General features: G+C 41.2%; 1 protein-coding gene across 25 annotated transcripts in view; it reads right to left on the bottom strand.

The window, feature by feature from the left end:
- PHKA2 (phosphorylase kinase regulatory subunit alpha 2) overlaps nt 1-21620 on the bottom strand; it is a 67962-nt gene that overhangs the window by 29939 nt on the left and 16403 nt on the right. For 22 of the 25 annotated variants that reach the window (XR_006173076.2, XR_010597119.1, XM_065579993.1 and 19 more), the window contains exons 8-22: nt 19669-19767; nt 19207-19353; nt 18932-18985; nt 18202-18324; nt 15630-15725; nt 13718-13825; nt 12500-12578; nt 10668-10802; nt 6757-6866; nt 5560-5704; nt 4831-4909; nt 3707-3876; nt 2883-3056; nt 1559-1647; nt 219-352 (exon numbers count right to left, since the gene is read on the bottom strand). Coding sequence is in view for 23 of the 25 variants with exons in the window: in XM_065579993.1 (XP_065436065.1) it covers nt 219-352; nt 1559-1647; nt 2883-3056; nt 3707-3876; nt 4831-4909; nt 5560-5704; nt 6757-6866; nt 10668-10802; nt 12500-12578; nt 13718-13825; nt 15630-15725; nt 18202-18324; nt 18932-18985; nt 19207-19353; nt 19669-19767 (1742 nt within the window). In the remaining 2 variants the exon portion in view is untranslated. The remainder of the gene's footprint in view (nt 1-218; nt 353-1558; nt 1648-2882; nt 3057-3706; nt 3877-4830; nt 4910-5559; nt 5705-6756; nt 6867-10667; nt 10803-12499; nt 12579-13717; nt 13826-15629; nt 15726-18201; nt 18325-18931; nt 18986-19206; nt 19354-19668; nt 19768-21620) is intronic. The other 3 variants (XM_042844639.2, XM_065580019.1, XM_065580020.1) reach the window with 1 other exon arrangement.

Genomic DNA, 21620 nt, shown 5'->3' with positions numbered 1-21620 from the left:
AACAATTCCTCATCAAGTCCTTGTGTTCTTACCTGTCTCACCTAAAATCTGTACATATATGCATTAGTATACTTAAGGTACCTGTAAATATCCCCATAAAAAACAAACTATTAAAGTAGACTGAAATGTTTACAATATCTACGCTTTTGTTTGGGGAACCTGTGATGGAACTTCCAGACAAGCTGAAGAGACAATTCAGAAAACCCTTGATAACTTACTTTATTATATACAAGACGTATAATATATCTGCTTGATCATGTAGAGTTGGGCACTCCTTCAGCTGTTCAACTAACTTCTCACAATCCAAATCACCATGATCATCTTTGGGTAAGTGCAAAACAGCTTCAGGATCCTGATCATCAAAGACAGAAGAGATTTTAAAAAAAATCCCACCAACAAAAGTATGAAAGAGTAAGTAGATGGAACACTAACTCATTAGCTCTGGCTACTCACTGGAGAAGACATAATAATGCACAGTAATGCAATTCCTTATTTGAAATTTAGATACACCATGCAGTTTACATCAAACTACAGTAGAGATGGTGATTAATCGCAGAAAATATAACAGCTAGTATGGAACATTCCCAATACAGTCACAAATACTTTTGGTCCAGTGAGTCAGCAGAGATATTATAATACGAGAAAGATTTTTGGCCAAAGAAACTAGAAATTTTGTAACAGCAGGAAACAAACTATTCTCATCTCTCTCCTGTCATGTGTTATTAACTTTATAAATCAGATGTGCATGGGCACTGATCTAATAATTTTTTTAAACTAACAAATTTAGTTGAAATCAAGTAAAAGAAGATTTCCCAACAAGTTCTATTGGTTTCTTCACCTGTACTTCTAAATGGTGCTTTGCAAGTGAAGATATTGCCATTAGCAATTTTCTAAACAACGTATACAATGAATTGGCAGCAAATTAGTTGAGGGAAAATTGTGGTTAGATGGAAGTGATTCTGTTTAATAAACTGTCGGGTGTTGCATGACTAATGTACTCAGGACCATATCCTTTTTCCAATGCATAAGCAAATATTGGCCTTTGAAGAGAGGAATCCTGCAAGGGGTGGAATCCCATCCTTCCAGGATATGAAACATTTTGCAGCTGACAGTGCACTCTTATAACTGCAGTAGCCTCTGTTGGAGCTATATCTCCATCCTGGTGGGGTCTGGTTGGTAAAGCCACATAGCCACCAGCCAGGCCCTGTCCTTTCACAAATCCCCCTCCCCACACACTGCTGTGAATTGAACTTCTTGGAGAACAGCTCAATGGTGGATGGGGAGTGCATATCACACTAAGTTCCCAATATGCTGTCCCTCCATTGCTCTGGTCTTGCGGCGTATCATCCCTATATGGCTATGAAGAGGGTGGGGCAGGATTTGCCTCTAAAAGATAAGTACAAGTTATTTTACTATGCTTTGCTAATGTAAAAGGAAGTGTTTCATTCAATAACAAACAATTAACTATAATTTCCAAACAAAAACCCCTTTAATGGCCAAAAGTTCATTCCAAATACAATCTTCCAGAACTTGTTGTATAATCATTCCACTAGCTCACCTGCACTTCAAGAGGATGTGGGGAATCAACGAGATTCAGAGATTTCCGGTGAGTGTTCAAAACTTTAGTTGGAAGAGTCATCGAAGCGCCTGAAAAGCAAGACAATCAACATGTAAAGGAAATGCAACATCTAGTAAAAGCATAATACTGAGTGAAAATGTTAGAAACACCTCTAGCAATCAGAATGCAAGAGCCATGCTGTCTGGGACATGGTACACGTAACTTACACACCAAGTTTCAACTCAGGTTTTTATCTTTTCTCATTAAATAGAGACTGATCCAATGTGATTTAATCACATGGTAGCGCCCAAAGGCTCAAGCAGAGTCAGTGCCCCATTGTGCTAGATTCTTTACCAACACCCAGTGAAAGACAGTCTATGCACCCAAGATCTTACAGTCGAATGATGCAATCTAGCACAACACTTAAGAGTGTGATAAACTTTAAGCACAAGAATAGTCCAACTAAGGCAAGTAGCACAGCTCATGTGCTTAAAGTTAAGGATGTGCTTTACTTGACTGGGACCTAAAATGACAAGACAGGTGAAGACGAATGGCAAACACCTGGTTAATTTCACATTGATTTTATTATAGTCTCAGGACAGGCTATTTGTGAAGGACAGGGGATAAGGATAACAGGTTTGTACAATACTATTATTTATATAGGGCCTGATCCAAGGTCCAGTGGAGTCTTTCCATTAACTTCAATGGACACTGGATTTCCATATACATTACATGTCTATTTACAGATGGGTTTAGCTGGTAAATTATCTAATAGCCCTTCAATCTACCCATTATTGTTTATAATGCAGCCCTTTTTTCTATTTGTTTCTTGTAATTCTGGAGTTTATGTACATCGACTGGCATTTTCTGGTGTTAAAGATGTTTCATTTCCCAATGTCCTTACTAAAAAACAAAAGTCTTCAATCCATTTTAAAACAACACAAATGTAAAAAACCCCAATACATCCAATCACATTGTGGGATCCCATTTCCATTGTCTTTATCTGTCTTTTTTTATTGTAGGTTCCACTCAAAAACAGCACCTGCAAATATGAGTACAAAATAAATTGGGCTAGTTGCAACTGATTTAATATTGTCCATTTAGATTAAATGTTTAAGTTCTGTGGCATGTTAATTGCACAGTTACCATGAAATGACATAGGACTATGGGAATAATGAAGCAATCATATTGAAAACAGAGTAACACAGTACCTTGCTACTTTCTAGCAACTGCAATTTACTTGTGTCACCAATTGTCAAAATCTGTTATTTACATTTATCACATTTATCATCCAGTAAGAATTAAAAAAACAGAGAAGACATACATGGAACATCCAAACCCTTTGCCTTGGCCATTATTGACAGTATCTCTCGCATGGAGTGAACAGCACTGAACATATGAGGCTGATTAGCTTCCTTTGAAGTTGGAGGCAGGTAGGACTTATGCACTGTGCTTTGCAGCATATCGTTTATATACTGGTCCAGCTCATCTTGGCTTTCTGGAGAGAGAGAGAGAGAGACAGATAGAAAAGGCTTATTAAAACAAGTGATTGGAAATATTTACATGTGCTTCCTTTTAGAGGCACAGAATCTATTTTCCACTGAAAAATAACAGAAAGGCAAAAAAGGACAGAGACCAGAGACAACATAGTGAAGGAACACGGTCAACTTGATATTTTTTAATTGAACAACTTGAAAAAAATCACGTTTCTAATAGGTTTCTCTTTGAAATAGTATTTCCTGGATTTTTCCACCTTAAAATAAATAAAAAAAAGAAAAATAGCAGGGAAGGTGGTTCTCCAGCTGATGTTTAGAAGGGTCTTTTGGCTGGGCCATACGGCAACACTACCACACATGATCATGCACACACCTAACTTCACTGTCAGTTTTGCTGCTGCTATTACAGGTAAACACCCTCTTATGAGGGCTGGGGAAGAACGTGCACATGAGCTCCCCTCCCAAAGAAATACATGAGTATTGTCACCCTACTAGTGCCTGAGACACACAGCAACTGACCATCAACTGTCAAATGCACATAAACAGTGAAAATAAAGACCTTTTTTCTCCCCTCTAAATTAGGTATTATAGTAAACTTAGGATTTAATTATAACAACAGGACACACAATACTTCCAAGTTAAAGATTGTTACCTTTGTCAAATAAATCATCTGGATACATTTCTAATTCATATCCACTTTCAGGACTATCACAGCCATCATTAGAATCATCGAACAGTTTTCCGTCACAGTCTGGATCCAGGAAGCTCAGATGCGTATAGAATGAGGTGGAAAGAAAATCTGACAGTTTGCCTAGCTTTACCCTGCGAACAGGAAAACATGCAAGAAAGAATTAACATCTTTCCATTTTTATATTGGATTGTGCTTCATTGGACAACCCTGAAAACCCCTTCAAAATCCACCCAGGCCCACTGTCACATCCACATTTGGTAATTAGGCAATAATTGGTACCAGCAAAGAAACAAACAATAAACGTGCCCAGTAAATAATCACAGATCTGGTGGATACTGTTGTACCTATTATTATTTATTTGTATTATCGTAGTGCTTAGAGGCCCAAATCAAGGTCACAGCCCCATTGTGCAAGAAGCTGTACATACATATAGTAAGAGATAGAATTTTATCTTTCCGGAGCAGGAATGAATTCCCACAGAATGCTACTTGTTTAATGGAAAAAGGTTTAGCACCACTGAGACCATGGGTTCAGCCTCCTTTGACAAAAATTAAAAGCCACAGGTAGGATGTAAAGCTGATTTAAGGCTCCAAGAGATGCCAATAGTGGGAAACTAGTTTGGAAATAATAAACAAATAAGCATTACTTTTATTTATAACCTAATGGTAAAGGTGCATACATACACATATATAATGCACCTTTAATTTCAAAAATTTGATACATATTTTAATGAAGATCACTGTTTTTTATACCATGTTTCTGAAAACCCACAAATCCCGAACATCCAATATTGATGCTTAATTAAGATTTAATTTCAAGCCTTGGAAATCTCAAAAGAACAATCTGTTAATAAAAACGATTGATGTTAGATCTGTAGACCTGGTTCTGCTAAGAACTTTACATTGCTGTTATTTGTAGATCCAACTAGTGACTAATTTCCGTGTAACAATTCAGATTGAAATTCACCCCTATGGAGAGGGCTAGCACAAGGCCTATGAACCACTCAGATCTTCAAGACAGGGGGACTTAAATGGGACTTAATTCAAAGAAACAGTGGAATAATTGATTTTGGATAGTGACATTACCTTGCCCCTCCAAAATACCCATCGTCTAATTTTCTTATGGTTGCAAGCACTGCTGGATCAAGGTCAGAGCCATCATCGACTAGAAAGAAACATGAAAATTGTATTTAGTTTGGGAACAAATGTCTATTTAATATTTTTAAATCACTTGACCATTTTAACATGATCAGTTTACTTGTAAGTAACCAAAATAGTTTTGATTTTAAAATGGATATTGAGTCACTGATTAAGATCCCAATTGAGTTTACACAGCTGTGTGTGATTGAGTCCTTAGCTGAACTGGGGACTAGTTTTAGTGTTTAGGAACATTTTTAAATATGGCCTGCAAGTAGATGAACTAGCTGTCCTCTTCAACGCAAACTAGGGATAGGTTCAAGACGGAGGCCAAGAGTGCTATAAAGGCAGCACACAACTCTAACTTATTCAAAAGCATTGATAACAAGTTTCAAATAGAATTTATATCAAGTGTTTCTTAGACAGAAACAGGATGGGTACAGTGGGGAGATGCAAGGATAGAGAGGAGGGGTAAAAAACCCTTATAATTCCTCATAAATCATCATGTTGCCATTCAAATATGGCAGAAGCCAGAGGAAGTCAAACGTATTCTTAATGTTTAAAATGCAGAGAAACTAATGAAAGACATGCAATCTGCTTGTTCCCAAATTCACCCTCCTACTCCTTCACAATAATCATTTATGCCTGGGATAGTCACAGAGATAAAATCAAATTTACTGAGCATGGTGTGGGTGATGGGAAAAGCGAGGGTTGGTCTTCCAGTCATCCTCCAGCAAGAGGTGAGGTAAGCCAGCTCTGTTCTGAGCATCTCCACAATCATCCGATTGTCTAGAGCCAGGTAGAAGTGGTGATGATCAGTAAACTGGGGAGCAGAAAACATGTAAGTTAAGTCTTTACCAGTGCTTGTATTCTTTCAGTTTTACCCCCTGATACTTGTATTCTTTCAGTTTTTTTTCATTTTCATTCCTTAAGTCATGTATAAAAGCCCTATAGACATTGCTAGGCTGAAAAGGAAACAGCTCTAATTAACCTTGCCTTGCATGGTACTATAATGAAAATTTACTAGCCCAAGTATAAAATCTACTTTCCTGCCCTATACCATACAGACTGGTGATAATGAAAGAAATATTTCATTTGTCCATGAAAAAGAAATTATGAGGAGAGCCCAGCAAATATGCGGTTATCGGCTTTATATCCACAGATGTGATTATCTGTGGACCATTTCTGCAGATCATGGATGGATGCAGATCCAAATTTTATATCCTTGCAGGGGTCTAATTATGAGCTCTGGGGGCAAGCACAATTTTCCAGGGATGAATTACAACAATCTATAATAAGGCTGTACTTAGAAGTGTGTAATATTTTATTAAATGAATAAAAAGGACCATTTATTCTAAAATACAGGCTTTTTCTTGCAAACATATATTCAAAAGGACTTTTAAGAGAAAACAGAGAGAATAGATTTCCTTTCTGTAGCACTGCTGGCCATGGTGATGATAGAATGCACAGATCAGATTCCATGCTCCTGGAGGTTTATAATTCTTGACATGATAAAGTGGAACTACACTTTCAACTGAAGTAATTAGTAGAAAGATTTATTAAGTGATCAGCTCTTCAGATAAACTATTTATCTCTCTTTCACTTTTTTTTTTTTAAGCAGCCAGAATTGTGGTGAGGGCAGTGATTTTGTACTATTGATCTAGTGTGCTCTTCATAAGCCTATAGGAGCTGGGCTCTGCTTAGAGACAGAAAGGGCTGTATCAACATTACTATTTGGCTGCCATCCAACTTCTATAAAAGAGCAAAGCAAAGTACAGCTGCTTTATCAGTCCTGCTGGACCTAGAGTGGAGTCACAAAGAGAATCACTAGACATTAGGTAAGAGGAAGTTTTCCTATTGGCTTAACATGCTCACCTGAGGGGTAAAAGTAAATATTTGATTCCGTATCACATACAGTTTGGATGTTCCAAGCACACCAATATGTCGGTAAGGCCGGCCACTCAGGTTCATGCTCTTGTTTCGGCCTGTAAAAATGAAAAAGATCTAATCTAATATTTCCTTTTCTTCTCCAAGTATCTACAAGTCTTTAAATCCTATTCATAATTTTCTGTTAAACGTGAACATCAAAGCTTCAGTCAGGAACACCTGTTATGTACAATAAGCAGAATTAGAGAATAGCTCCAATTGCTATGGTGTTAGCACCTATTTTAAAAGTTTTCTACGCACCCACTATCATAGGATCTGATCCTATAACACCACAATTCTGATTCTTTAGGAGCTGATTCAAAAGCCTTCTAAAATCAGTGGAAAATCTCCCATGGACGGACTTCAGTGGGCTTTGGATCAACCCCTATAAGAGCTCAGGGCTAGATTTTCAAAAGTACTCAGCAACCAGCTGCTCCCACTGAGTACACAAACTGAGCTCTGAAATCTGGCTCTCAATAGCAATTGCAGTATTTCGCTGTAAAGCATCTGAAGCACTAGAATTTTTTTTTAAGTGATGGATCCATGAGAAGATAAGAAAGTTATAGCACATGCAAATGTGACACTTACATTCCCGGTTTCAACTATGTTTTCCTTTTTCAAATTATTTCTGCATCACAATTCTTTGCACTAAAAATTCTGTATTTACAAAAAATAACAACCAAATCAGTCGCATGCCACTGAGGAAGTTATGCAGATGTACACATGGAGGAGAAAATTCCTCAATTTCTTTTAAAATCTGAACAAAAAGGAACACAAGCCCTAAAAAGAGTATAACAAAGACGGGGATCAAACAAGAAATCAGCTGATAAAGCTATGAAGCTGTAGCTGGCATTTCATACTGATGCTGGCTAGCCAAATGTTTACGGGGTAAAACGCCATATAGATTTGTATGGGAAAACAACACAAGGTATACATGAACAAACACTGATTTGTCAGGAAGTCAAATAAATCCATCTACAGTGAATGACAGGCAGCACTCCAAATGAAATAAGGTACGTTTCAAAAAAATGGAGAAAACCTCATGCTGTATCAAACATCACAAGTAGCTGGCAATCCCGGTCTTTAATATAACAATTTTAATTCTTCTCCTCTGAATTCAACCACTGAATTGAGTGTAGAAGAGAACCCTCTCCTTCACAGCTGTGCCCTCCCCCTTCCCAGGACTGCACATAGCACTTTTTTGTTTTTGCTGAGTCAGACACAAATATAACCAAAGCACATCTGTCATCTTTAGGAAAAAGCAAATCCCAGCTACTCGATGAGAGCTTGACCCTGCAAAGGTCTCGCTGAAGCCATGAGAGTTGCGAGTGATCAGCACTTTGCAGAATTAAGCCCTTCAATTCTGCCTCAGGCACAGATACTGTGTCTACAGTATCCAGCAGATTACACTACCCACACAGAGAAGGAGGACTCCACCCACTTCAATAATTCTACAGAAGCCTTATGTCACCTACAAAGTTTTCCAGTTTCAACAGATGGACTCTCCCTGCTAGACGATTAAATACATTCTTGAGAAGGAAATAAAAGTTATTAAATCCACTGGGCCAGATTCACTTCAGGAGTCCAACTCGTGCAAGCATCTGGATGTGAGGCCCCTAGCATAGCAGCAGAAAGACCACCAGGGTGGGGAGCAGTGACACAAGCCACCCACAACTGCTACCTAGCGTCTGAGAGCCAGCTCAGCCCTATAAACCCACACCACCCTCCAGCTGGAATGAATCCCTATTCTGACATAGTGGTCCCATGAGTGCAGATGGATACACATGGCCACTCTTCCCTTCATTGCAGGCATTTATCTGGCCCACCACGTGCAGTGACATCAGGGAGGGTATTATTCTTCATTCTAGCCAAGGGACCAAGCTGAAGTCCCTTTTGTACCTTTAAAGTCTTTGGCCTCTGCAGCAGGCAAACATAACCCCCACGCTTTCCCCAAACCGCCCCCATGATGGGAGGGATCGCCACTGCAGAATGAACCAGCAGGTTCTGAACTCAGATCTTCAAATCCTTGGAAGGGAAGGGAGTTGGAAGGAGGGATCACCAGGAGGCCAGAACCATCTTCACAGAGCTCTCAACATGCAGCTCTCAGATAATATGGCTCCACTAGAGGGGATCCTCAATGCCCATGTACCCCTGGTTTAAGGGCTCCCATGAAAGCGGTTTCTGGAAAGCAAAGGGGACTTTCAGCTGTATTACATTTTTCATTTCGGCTTTCCCAAAGATCATGGGGTTGGAGTGATGCGTGTATTATTAAACACATTACAGACCTTGACCTTCCTTTCCCTGCAGTCCCCATCCCCAGAGTGAGTTCTCTACAAGTCAGGAAGGAGCCGATGATGCCAAAATAGTACATGATTCCCCTTCCACTGAGCAGGGGGTAGATCACAGCACAGAGGGAGAATAATCTACAATTGCTGACAAAGCAGTCATGGTTAAAACATCAACAACATTGCTTCAAGTTAGCCTACTCAACCTTCTGCAGACAGAGATGAGAATTAATTTTATCCCTCCCTGCCTCTTTTTCCTCCTAAGCAGTCTAGGACGGGCACCTCTCCCTGCCCTGGATCCGCAACTTCCCCACGTGGACCAGTCTTCCCCAACTTCTCGGCGCCAGCTGGAGCCCGTGTGACGTTCCCCTGCACTGCAGCTCCCCTCCTCAGGCTGCGGCTCCCCCCTGCTCCCTGTCCCCTGACCGCCCCCCGAGACCCTCTGCCCCTTATCCAACCCCTCAGCCAGGCACCCTTAACACACAGCGTGTCAGAGCCAGACACGCTGACGCGCGTCGGAACCAGACACGCTGACGTGCTGATCCGCCGGAGCACGCAGCCCCGCCCCCCAGAGCGCTGTTTTACTGCGTTATGTCCGAATTTGTGTTATATCGGGTTGCGTTATATCGGGGTAGAGGTGTACTTTATGAGATTTATTTATATCTCTGCTCAAGGCCCAACATCTTAAACGGAGCATCTGAATTTTGGGTTGCTTATCTGGGTCACTGAACACCACCTGAGGTTTCCTCACAGACTACTTATAAGCCGGATTCCCAATGGGAATATCAAAAGGGTGGCACTGAATACTGCCCACTATGAATTTCCCTGCCTGTGATGGAGAGGATTTGCCATTCCTGATCCACTCTCATACTGGACTTAACATTGAAAAATAACGTCCATGACGATACCAAGCAAATCTGTGAGCGGTTTGAACCAGGTGAAATATTTGTTTCTGTGCATCTATTATGCTTTACAAAGCCCCCAATCTCCCCTGGAAGGGAGTGTCAAAGGACCCCAAGGTTGAAGTTCAAGGGGATTTAGATGCATAACTTCAGGCTCTTTCCAAAAACCCAGCCTGTGTCTAGAATTAGCCCCTGCAGAGAACCAACTTCTGACAGTCTGTGAAACTCCATTGGAATAGAGCATATAGAAACCACTACGTTGGCCGCCAGCTCACAAAGTGAACATATTCTTCTAATAGATCCCTTACCTAAGGCATCAATTCATATTAGTATATTCATTACTAGTTTTTACTTTAGGTGCTGTATATTTCACCACCACATGCACGCAACATATAAAAAGTTAAAAGGATTCTGGAAGCAAACAAAGAAAAAGAAACAACGAGGAGTTTGGTGCCTGAAGAAGTGGGTTTTTTTTACCCACAAAAGCTTATGCCCAAATAAATCTGTTAGTCTTTAAGGTGCCACCGGACTCCTTATTGTTTTTGTGGATCCAGACTAACACGGCTACCCCCTGGTAAATAAAAAAGAAAGAAATGGGGGCAGGGGAAGTGGAAAAGAAAAAGAAATTAGGTTTCACAACCACCACCATATACTTCTAAATTCCAGCACCTACCAAGCTTGGCATAAAGGTGACTCAGGATCCGTGCTGGCTGCACTCGGATTGGATAGATGTCTGTAATGCTCTGAACAATGATTCCATGGTGTCTCAAGATTTCCTTAATTTCATTTGATTCTGCCAAGACAGTTACTGTACAACAGAAAAGAATAGCTGAATTATTTTAACCAGAATCATTCTCCTTTACTCTGACATCACCCATCATTGCTATTTACCCACCACGTGGGTGTCTAAAAATGCTAAAGGTTGTATTCTTTCTTGATTTGCCAACCCCAGTTATACCACTGGGGGTGCAAGAATGTGCAGAACAGCATTTGGCATTTCATTTCCCCAGATTTCTCAGCTTCCCTCCTCCCCACAAGATGTCGCTGTAAGACACTGTAGTAAGCCAATTTATCTGTGTCAGTGAGATACGTATGCTATGAACGCTATTTATTATTTCTATAGCAGCAGCACGCAGGCACCCTATCAGGATCAGAGCCCTGCTGTGATAGGTGCTGTACAAATACAGAGGAAGACCCCACCCCAAGGAATTTACAATCTAAGGCCCTGATCTTGCAGAATGCTCTGTGTGGGGTTTTGCAAATGTGGGTCAGTTTGCTGGGTCGGGATCTAACAATCTAGTACAGACTTGCTAGTTAATACTATTGCATTCATGAATACTGACAAAAAGTGAATTTTAAATTTGCAACCATGAATATCTGTACTGGAAGTGAACACTATGAAGTTTCCTCTAAAGGAACAGAAACAGTCCCAAAAGGAGACACCGTCACTGGTAAGAGAAGACTCCTCCCCTAAGGTGCCAGTTTGGATGTGCACGCAGGATCTGTGCAACAATCCCACAGCTAGTTCTGGGGGAGAGCTAGAGCTGTAAACCACAGGCTCTGTGGTATTTGCAGAGATAAACTGGACAGATGGCAGCTAGGGTCACAAGCGGCAGGGAGGAAGGAGGGATGAAGGCTGCTCCTGACAATCCAGGCTCCTGACTGCTTCTCAAGGGCTGCACAGATGGGCAGTGGAAGAGCCTTTATCCCTTGATCAGCTTCACACTGCTGCCAGGTATCTGCTACATCCCCCTAATCTCACCTTTCTGGCTGCTACTCCCATTGAGGAAAGGAGCAGGTTCCTGGCAGTGGTACTGGGGACGCTCAGGGGATAAAGTCTCTGTCCCTGCCTCTCTTGGACATACTTAAGTAGTGGCTGTAAGCCTGGCCTGTCAGCAGCAGAAGCCTGCCTGCCTGCCTGGTACTAGCTAGTTCATCCACAACCTCCAATAAGTGACTGGGTTTGGGGATTCCCGCATTAGGAAGCCATTAGGATCGTCTTGGGCTCTCCTTCTGCTCCCACCACACTTGGTTCCTTAGGGGAAGCGCAGAGAGCTTCACATATGTCACAGCAACTGGCACGCTGTCATATCTGCCCTGTCATCATCCTGGAGCATGCCCAGACCGGCCTTTTCCCCAGGAATTGGATGCGGGGCTGGGAATCTGGCAAATTCAATCTTAAACTGCTAATGAAAGAGCTTTAAAAACAGTAATAAATTGCAGTAAGCGCCTCCTCATGAAACAAGCAGGCACAATAAAAAACCCCACACCCCCAGTTTCTCTGTCTCAGATATCATCACCGGGGTATCCACATGCCATACACAAATTAAGAAACATTGAGCATGCCCAGCAGTGTAGCACTGCATAGTGACCTGCCCCTCCTCCTTCACTTCACTAGTCGGAGCTTTTTTATTTATTTTTAATTCTGCCTTTCTTTCTTGAGAGGGTAGAACCACCCTTTAGCCCATCTTTCCACCAAAATGTAACAAACATGAAATCACTCACCTTGCACCACAACATCAGGTTTAAAAGCAGTTGAAAATCTCCTATGTAAGGGATCAATTTCACCAGTAACTAGAAACCCCTGGGATAAAACCGAAAAAGAAAGAACCCAAGTAAGCTGCCTTTACCATCCAGTCCAGTTATAGGAGATCCTCATGATAATCGTCAAACTTCTACAAATGTAACATAAAACATCTCTGTCCCCTATTTTACTCTGCAGTATTTTCAGTAAAAACGTTAGTTCTAATTAAAAAAAAAAACTGCAGGAAAGGTGTTTATTGTCAGGACTGAAGTCAATCTGTGTTCCCACCTTTCACATGATAGAGCGAGAGCCCATGCACATTATTTGGTTGCTTCTGTCATTTTTTGACACTGGAAAGTTAACCCTTTACTGAGTCTTTATAGGGCTCAGTCAAGGACTAATACGGGGTGAATCTCAGAAGACTGGATGTTCAGTACAGTTAGATAAGCACTTGAAATGCCTACGTAAAGCTATGGAAGGGTCTCCCCTGCCTCACGCGCTCCAGAGTAATCTCTAGCGCCTTCCTTGTGACCAACCCCTTTCCTATGATCCCTCTCAAGCTCTTGACTTTCCTCATATCTCTAAGATTGGCGGCAGAGCCCAGCAACAGATGTGGCCAGTCCGCTGCTTGGTCCTGCTGCCTGGCCCTTTCCACTTTCACAGCAGTTTGTTAATCTGCCCATTAGTCTGAGCCCAGAATGCCTTGCAATGTTCTCTGCCAAGGAAAACCAAGCGTGTACAATGTGTGTAGTTCACAAGAGACATGCATACATGGAGACTAAACAATGCTTTAACTGAAACACAATTTGTATCCACAGGAGAAACCCAGATAACAAATCTCTTGCTTCACAAGTTGAAAATTTCCTTACAGTGACGACATTTCATGTAGCATATAAAAACACGATATGCTTGGGTTTTCAGAGATACCTTTTTGCTTCACTCTATGAAAATGTAAGGTAAGAGATGGACTGAAATGAAGTCAGCTGTAGGTCAAAGGGAACAAACACTTTCTAACTAATTTAAGTTGGATAGAGAAACTGACAAACACCACTTCTGCCAACTCACAGATATGATTCTGCCATGAAATATACTGCGTCCAGTTGACACTGACTGAGCAGGCTGGACTGGGCAGTACTCAGAGTTCAGTGCATCTCAAGATGAACTGAAAGATTAACTCGCTGGTTTTACAGATAAATTACCTCTGCTAATAGGGAACTGAGGATATATAAAGACTGGCCCCACAGATGAGGCAACTTTCCACCTGGGACACGATCCACTGAGTGAGGATTTTCATACTCCTCATCCACCTGCCAACAAACATAAGCAAGAGATAAGGCCTACCTAGTTATAACAGATATCACAGACCATGTGTTTCAAAATACTTTGTGCTGTTAAGGATCTGCACCTTTCAGATTTTTAACTTGCCATCATTAGTTACGATGTATTGGTCCCTCCCACCCTGCTTCCACCTCCTAGATTGCACGCTCTTTCAGATTGCACGCCGACCTTTGAACAGTGCCTAACCCAGCAGAGCCCCCATACTGACCAGGACTTTTGGACATAAATATAATATAATCATTTACACTTCCATGTTTTATTCTTCTCACTCCTATTGCTTCCCCCCAGCCCCCGATGGCTCTGAATCGATTTTGGGTCTCCTTTCTGATCCCCTGCCAGGTAACCCTTGTATACTACTGATGCAGGCCCACCTTAGCTTCCTGGAATGAAACCTGCACATGCACCCTCGAAGTACACACTATCCTACCATTACTGTGTTTGGAAAGACGCTTCACAAGGAAAGAAATGGGGAAGTCTGTTGTTAAAAAAAGGCCATTAATTTATTTGCAGAGCAATATAATGGTGACTTGAGAGAAAGAGAAGGGAGGGGGAAATACTAGAGAATTTTATTATACGAGAGGCTTTGTAAGATGTGATCTGACACAAAAGAGGTTAGGCAAAGCCCACCCTACCAACTTCTTGAAATCCCTACCAGATTTACACTGTTTCCAGCTGAAGGCCACAAGAGAGGTTCAGTGCTGTGCTTACACATAGCAGGCAGGGAGATACATCTATACTCTTATTTAGCTTCAGATTTGTAAAGAAGACTGGAGATGTCAACACTTCATCTTTAAATATGCTGGTCTGCACTGGATTTAATGTCCTTAGTCAATGAGGATTGGGAAGTTTTGGAATAGGAGGGAGAGGCTGGCCTAGCAGGAAGGAATTTGATAGGTTAGTAGCTCGAACTGGCAAAGGGCTCAGGCTGGCTGGGTTTGTTGATCAAGAAATGGATCAGGTGGATCCCTAACTCCAAAGTTAAAAAATCTGATTTATCTGGAATTTATCTCGGACATTCAGGTTTTGAAAAAACACACTGATGATAAACACAATATAAGAGGCAGGGCAGAGTTACTTTATTTCTTTGCAGGGGATGTGTTCTCATTTCAAGGTAGGGAGGGATAGCTCAGTGGTTTGAGCATTGGCCTGCTAAACCCAGGGTTGTGAGTTCAATCCTTGAGGGGGCCACTTGGGGATCTGGGGCAAAATCAGTACTTGGTCCTGCTAGTGAAGGCAGGGGGCTGGACTCGATGACCTTTCAAGGTCCCTTCCAGTTCTAGGAGATGGGATATCTCCATTAATTATTATTATTATTAGACAGATTTGTTACATTTATCCCCCTGCAATGGCAAAAAAAAGAAAAAGAAAAAAAGAAACTAAAACCAACAATGTTGCAAAACAATTGTCCTTGTTTTTTTCTTTTGACAAATTTCTAATCTGGAATTGTTTTGACTTTAGCTTTAATACGTTCACATGCGCTCAGATAAAAATGGACTCCATCATATTTTTGTGCCTCTTTCATAACTGTCATATCAGACACCTAGCCATCTAGAAACATAAAAATTTACCAAAGTCTTATCAATGGGAGCTGTGAGGTCTTTTTTAATTTAAAAAGTCAAAGCCACTGCACAATCATTTTAGTTAAGTATAGGAAGTGACAAAGGCATTTCTCATCCTGCAAACCTATATTTAACTACAGGAAATGATCATGCTGATACTTATTTTGATATCTGCACTTTGAAAGCTACAAGAGGTGCTGCATTGTCAGAATACCTTGTCTGGAGGGACAGCATACAACTCTGGCATCAGAAGAATTCCATTCTTTTCTCTAATAATTATTCCCTCCAGGGCCTCTCTGTACTCTTGAACCTGCGGAGAAAAAAAAAAGGGGGGGGGGGGTAGAGAAAGCTCATATCGCCTTAAAAAGAGAGGAGAGAAGCTAATGTTGTACAGTATGAAAAGAACAATGCTGAAATCTTAAAACTAGCTAATAAATCCGCTATAAATAATTCTAGGCCTGACTCAAGACAGTACAGCAGTGAAGAGATTATAACGTGCTGCCAAACGGAAGACCTGGATTCATATTCTAGACTCAGTTTCTGGATCGGTGAGCAAAAAATCCTTATTTTAAAAATAAGGATAGTTCAGTGATAGCATAAATTCTCAATCTGGGGGGGGGGGGGAAATCACCTCCAAGAAAGTCACGACTTTGCTCCTTTTCTTTACAGCTTATATGGGAACAGGGGGTCCTCAAAACTTTTCTCTGCTGTAACTAGGGTGACCAGATGTCCTGTTTTTAAAGGGACAGTCCCATTTTATGGGACTTTTTCTTATATAGGCGCCTATTATCCCCTACCCCCTGTCACGTTTTCTCACAGTTGCCATCGGGTAACTCTTGCTGTAACATGGTTCACAATATGGAAAAGCTTGTGGATCGCTAAGGAAGAAATTGTATTTTTAGATTCCCTTTCAATAGGCCAATACAATTTGTCATTCTAAAAAGCATGCGGTGACCTCTTATGTACAAAGAATAACCATGGTTACTTGTTTTAAACGTGCAGCTGGAATGACAAAATGGTTAGACACTTGTTTCTGACCCATATCTCTCCTGTGTGCCCAAAGCATTTATTTGATTCATTCTCCCCCATTCTTCATCTAGATTCAGGGAATCTATTTTGCCTTTCAGACATCTTCCAGTCTCAGCTGTATCAGGTTTTCCAAGATTATATAATCCAAAATGCATTTGATTTGAGATTTTATTCACTAGTTTTGTTGAACTTCCCATTTTAAATTAATGATGTGTCCCCATTAAGTTGTGGGGAAGAGAGAAAAAAAAGGAGCTTTTTCATTGGTTTATTGACTGGCTTTTACTTTCAAAAATAAGTAAAACAAAAGAAGTATACATTGTACAGCTTTTGACTTTCTCAGAATCCTTTGGCGAGATTCATAACTGGAATCTGAATCGGAGTAGAACCCATCTAAAATTCTACAATTCCTGGGGGATAAAAAGAGTATAAAAAGAAAATAAAAACACAAGTAAAAAATATCTTTGAAAGCAAGGGAAAGCTTTCTTTAGAGATATTCAAATGACTAGGGCTCTGGTAACACAGATATCGCCATGCTGGATAAGGCCAGTGATCCATTACTCTAGTGTCTTCCTGCCAAGATCGAACAACATCAGAAGACACTACAAGAAACCCCGTAACGGATAATTACACAATAACCTGCTTGCAGGGGAAGTTGCTTCTTGACCACAAGAAGTTAGTGGTTGGCTTACGTCCTGAAACATAAGGGTAAGTGGCTATTCTCTTGGTATTCAAATGTGTCTAGTCCTACTTTGAATCCTATTAAGCTTTTAGCCTCAGTGATATCTTGCAGCAATAAATTCCACAGGTTAATTTTGCATTTCCTCTCAAGAAGCTGTGCTGGTGTTTTTCTATTGTACTATAGCCATCTAGGTGTTTCATAATTTTTTCTCTAGCTATTCTTTCATTCCATTTACGTACAAGGTACTGAAATGAGGCTTGCTGGTCTGATTCCCAGCATCACCCCAGTGCCCTTTTTTAATGAGAGTACAACATTTGGCCCCCTTTCAGCCACCTGTACACTATGTGATTTTAATCATACTCGTGTTAGTTCCTCAGCCTCTTAATTCTTGAGTTTCTTCAAAACTCTTGAATTGATACAATCTGGTCTGAGTGACTTGTTGCTATATAATTTAACAATTTCCTGTAGCACCTCCTTGAAATGGTGATCATTAAAAGGCTGGCAACTTGACACTCCTGGAGAGGGAGTGCTTGAATCAACAATGAAAGATAATTAAACTACTCATTCCATCAGCAGAAGAGAAGCTCTTCACAGGGGCCAATCCTAAGGCACAGAGGCCTGTAGACACAATAGATCGGGTTTGCAGATGCCAAGCACAGCACTGGGGAAAAAAGGTCAGGCTGCTGGGAACTCACTCTAACAGGGAAGGGGTATCGGATGTGAATGGTGAATCTACGCTATGCAGATCCACTTGACATTGCCCCTGAAAAATATCTCCAGGGGTTTTTGTGACTGTAAGCAAGCCGCAGAATGGCTCCATTGCTGCTTCACTGCCCATGGCGGGGGGAGAGGATTCCTTCCTCTGGCTTCCCACAGCACCTCCCATGCACAGTCCATCTCGTCAGGCACTATGGAAGGAATTTCCCTAAAACAGCCAACACTGGGATCTAGTGGGGAAAGTAGTCCAGGGGGATTTACTCAGAAACAAGGAAAAATAACGAACAGTCCAAACAAGCACAGTAACAGCCATACTGCTTTTCCATTCCAGCCTAACTGAAGCAGTTTGCTCCTTCCTTACCTGAATTTTGTCCCCATTAAACACTCCATCAATTAGGAAGTACGTCCAGAACACTGGCCACTCACATTCTATATTCTCAAACAGTTTGAGCTCAGCAGGATCGTAGTGTAACCTGTTTGGATCCTAAAAATCAAATCATATTCATTTAATATTCTGTACATAATATGAACAGACATGTGTCACACCTAACCCCTCTAAAACCAAAGGAAATACAGGATAAAGCCACACACCTACATTTATCACCTTTTCTTCTCACATATATGTATCCACACATACTCAACCAAACCCCTATGCAATCCCAGAAACCTAGATCTTATCAAGATCACCTCTGCTCTGCCCACTGTTTGATGACTGTGTGCATGTGGAATTAATCTTTATTCCCTGTTGGTTGTGGTTTTGAGTGTGCTATCATCTCCCCTTAGGAACCATAACCAGTTATAAAAAAATATGTTTGGTTTTGATATTAGAATGGCAAATTATGTTTTCCTGTTGTTAATAATTGTTTTTCTATCATCTAATCTCCTTTGGCTGGGGTTCATTATCAGTATGGATGTGTTGATCTTTGGATTGTATAACACTGTGTACTCTTCCTGACAATGCAGAATCTTAGCTATGATACAGGCTATCACTTTATGTAGCACAAAATAAACAAAATAGGCATGAAGTTTTGATAAATTTGGGTTAAAAAAAAATCTTCAAAAGGACTACTGAAAATCTGCAGAAGTAGGACCTCTCTTGGTGTTTTATATCCATCTCGAAGGAAGCGAGAGCAGCCATAACGCCCCTGTGGGGAAAAAATAACATTCCTGAAAAAGTTGACATTGCATAATAGAAGTTCTTTTTTATTTTATATTACTTCTCGGGAGGGAAGAGCTACTTCTTCCTCCTACTCACACCCACCGTGCCCTGCAATCTTTCAGCTAACTGGCAGGAGAAGACAACTCAATTTATTACCTCCTCTCCCCGCAAGCAAACAGACCAAGAGAAAAAAAAGAGAACTCTTACTTGCAGTTTGGTGAGGATTTCACTTTTGGTTGCATTAACAACGTTCACGTCTTCCACTGCAAAAGCTGGGTAAGAAATAATGGACAAGAGTCCAGCATCAATCTCCTTTGACGTGGATGCCCTTGGCAACATGGAGTATAGAATAGACTGAGCAAAATACAGAGAACAAAATATGTCAAACAATCAGCCTCATTCAAGGGATTATGTCAGATGCAAAAAGAGCCCATAATCAGTGTTCAAAACAGCTGGGAACTTATTGAATGAGAACTATTTAAACGGGAATGGTCAAAGTTACTCATTGGTGGCAGGTAACCTACTCTACATAGGATACACAGTGTATTGTGTGAAATTGTATGCTAAAGTTCTGGTTTCGATTAATCAACATTTTCTACAAGCAGGGTGCTTGTCACTGGCTCGTTTGTGCTCCCTTATAGCAAAGACACCTTGAAGGCTGCTCTTTACCTGGCAATGTTCAACTTCATCAGGAAGGACGTGAATCACAGACTTGCACCCCCCATGGGCTCCAAAAAGGTCTAGTTCATCAATTGCTTCCAGGGCAGCCTTCAGAAACACAGACACATGTCAATCCGGATTTGTACACTTCCCGCCTGATCCAATGCCCATTCAAGACAACGGAAAGATGCCAATTGACTTCAATGACTTGTGGATTGGGCTCTTACACAATTGATAAGAAAACGTGGGAACTTCTGACCTCACTCTTTTAGAAAAGAGTCTTATTTATGTATTTAGATTTAAGCAAACGTAAGATGACTCCTCCCACTTTCCATCAGTTAAAAATGCAATGCATAACAATCAACCCATCTCTACTGAATCAAGAAAATATTGCCAATCTCCCCATTTCTCAAATTCTCAAAGAATCCCACATCCCACCGCTCCTGAAGTGCCCATTCAAAAATATGGGCTTTACCGCATGCCTCAAGGTCAACTGACCGAGGCTATTTCAGTCCAAGGGAGGATTATCATATCCTTCTAATTCAGCTGCTACAGTCATAAGAAGGAACAGGGAAGAGGAGGAATATTTCCAGTGAGGTGGGCTCCTCTGAGGGAGCTGCAGAAGCATCTCCAAAATTGATGATGGGGACAGAGGGATCTATACCAAAGGGGCTGTGAAATCTGTAACTCCGCCGGGGTGGGGATCTTGGACCTGCAATGGGGATGGGACAAAGAGACGGCTGATGCCTGGAGCTCAGGAGCCAGGCCGGCAGAGCTGTACTTCTCACAGAGCTCTCTCCTGGAGCTGACGTCAACGGAGTTACACCAGAGGTGACTAGGTCTTCTTTTCTGTTTTCACCCTAGGTATTCACTACAGTGCAAATTGATTTCTGACACAAGCAGCATACAAGTAGAGAACATAACCCTTTCTATCTTGTTCTTTCTGGAGACACGGATACATAAAACCCTGCAAAGCTAATATCAGCAGTGGTATTGCCAAGCTCTGAAACTATGAATAGCATCTCTCTACTGGTCTGCTGTATAGATCAATAGGTCAGTGTTTGCTGACAAGAATTTCCTGTAGGGGAATTTACAGCTGGACCCAGGGGAGACTTAAAGGCGAGCAAGCACGTACAGAGCCCATCAAGAAACCATGATCCATGCTGCACTGCTGCCATGGGAATAGTTATCCTCCACTTTGCATTTCCCTTCCTTACCTCTTGTATTTGTAGTGAAAGAGAGTAAATGTACTGAACGAAGAAAACCAAATTTCCTTTTGTTTAGCAGCGGGTTGCTTTGCTCCCCCACACATGCAAACACAGAAGATTGTTCAGCTAAAAGCAAACATGCATTTTTCCTCCTGCAGTGCAACATCAGCCAGATATCTCACTCCCAGCAGGGATATACTGCACAGCGCTCTCTCCAGTACTGACAGTGGTCAGTACAGATTTTTTAAAGGAAGGCACAAGACAATAATGGAGCAAGCTTAATCCAACTCCCATCAACATTTGGTTGGTCTACAGTGAGAGCATGCAGAATTCTCCCTCTTACTATCTAATGTGTCTGCAGATGTCTCAGTATCCATATAAATCCTTTTTTTGAACTCTACTTATAGAGCTCCTTATAATCCATTTTGGAAACCTACTAGGCTCTTGGCCTCAAGTTATTTGGTGGCAGTGAGTTCCACAGATTAATTAGGCAATGTGTAAAAAAGTGGATTGTCAGTTTTAAGTTTGTTGCCTTTCAATTTCACTGAATGTCTCTTTGTCCTTGCACTGTGAGACAGAGGCATTCACAATGCCTGACTTATACCTCTATTATTCATTTCCTCTCCAAACTGTTTTTATTTAACTCCTTAACCAAGTATTCAGTTACTTTTCCAGAACTTCCTTCAGACTTGAAAGCACCATGGAAGCAGCATACTTAATACCAAGAGAGAGCAAGCACTTTATGCTGGTACA

This window comes from Chrysemys picta, chromosome 1, assembly GCF_011386835.1.
Source record: "Chrysemys picta bellii isolate R12L10 chromosome 1, ASM1138683v2, whole genome shotgun sequence".
NCBI lineage: Eukaryota > Metazoa > Chordata > Testudines > Emydidae > Chrysemys > Chrysemys picta.
Note: the sequence above shows the minus strand (reverse complement) of the source record. Positions and strands in the feature narration are given on the sequence as shown.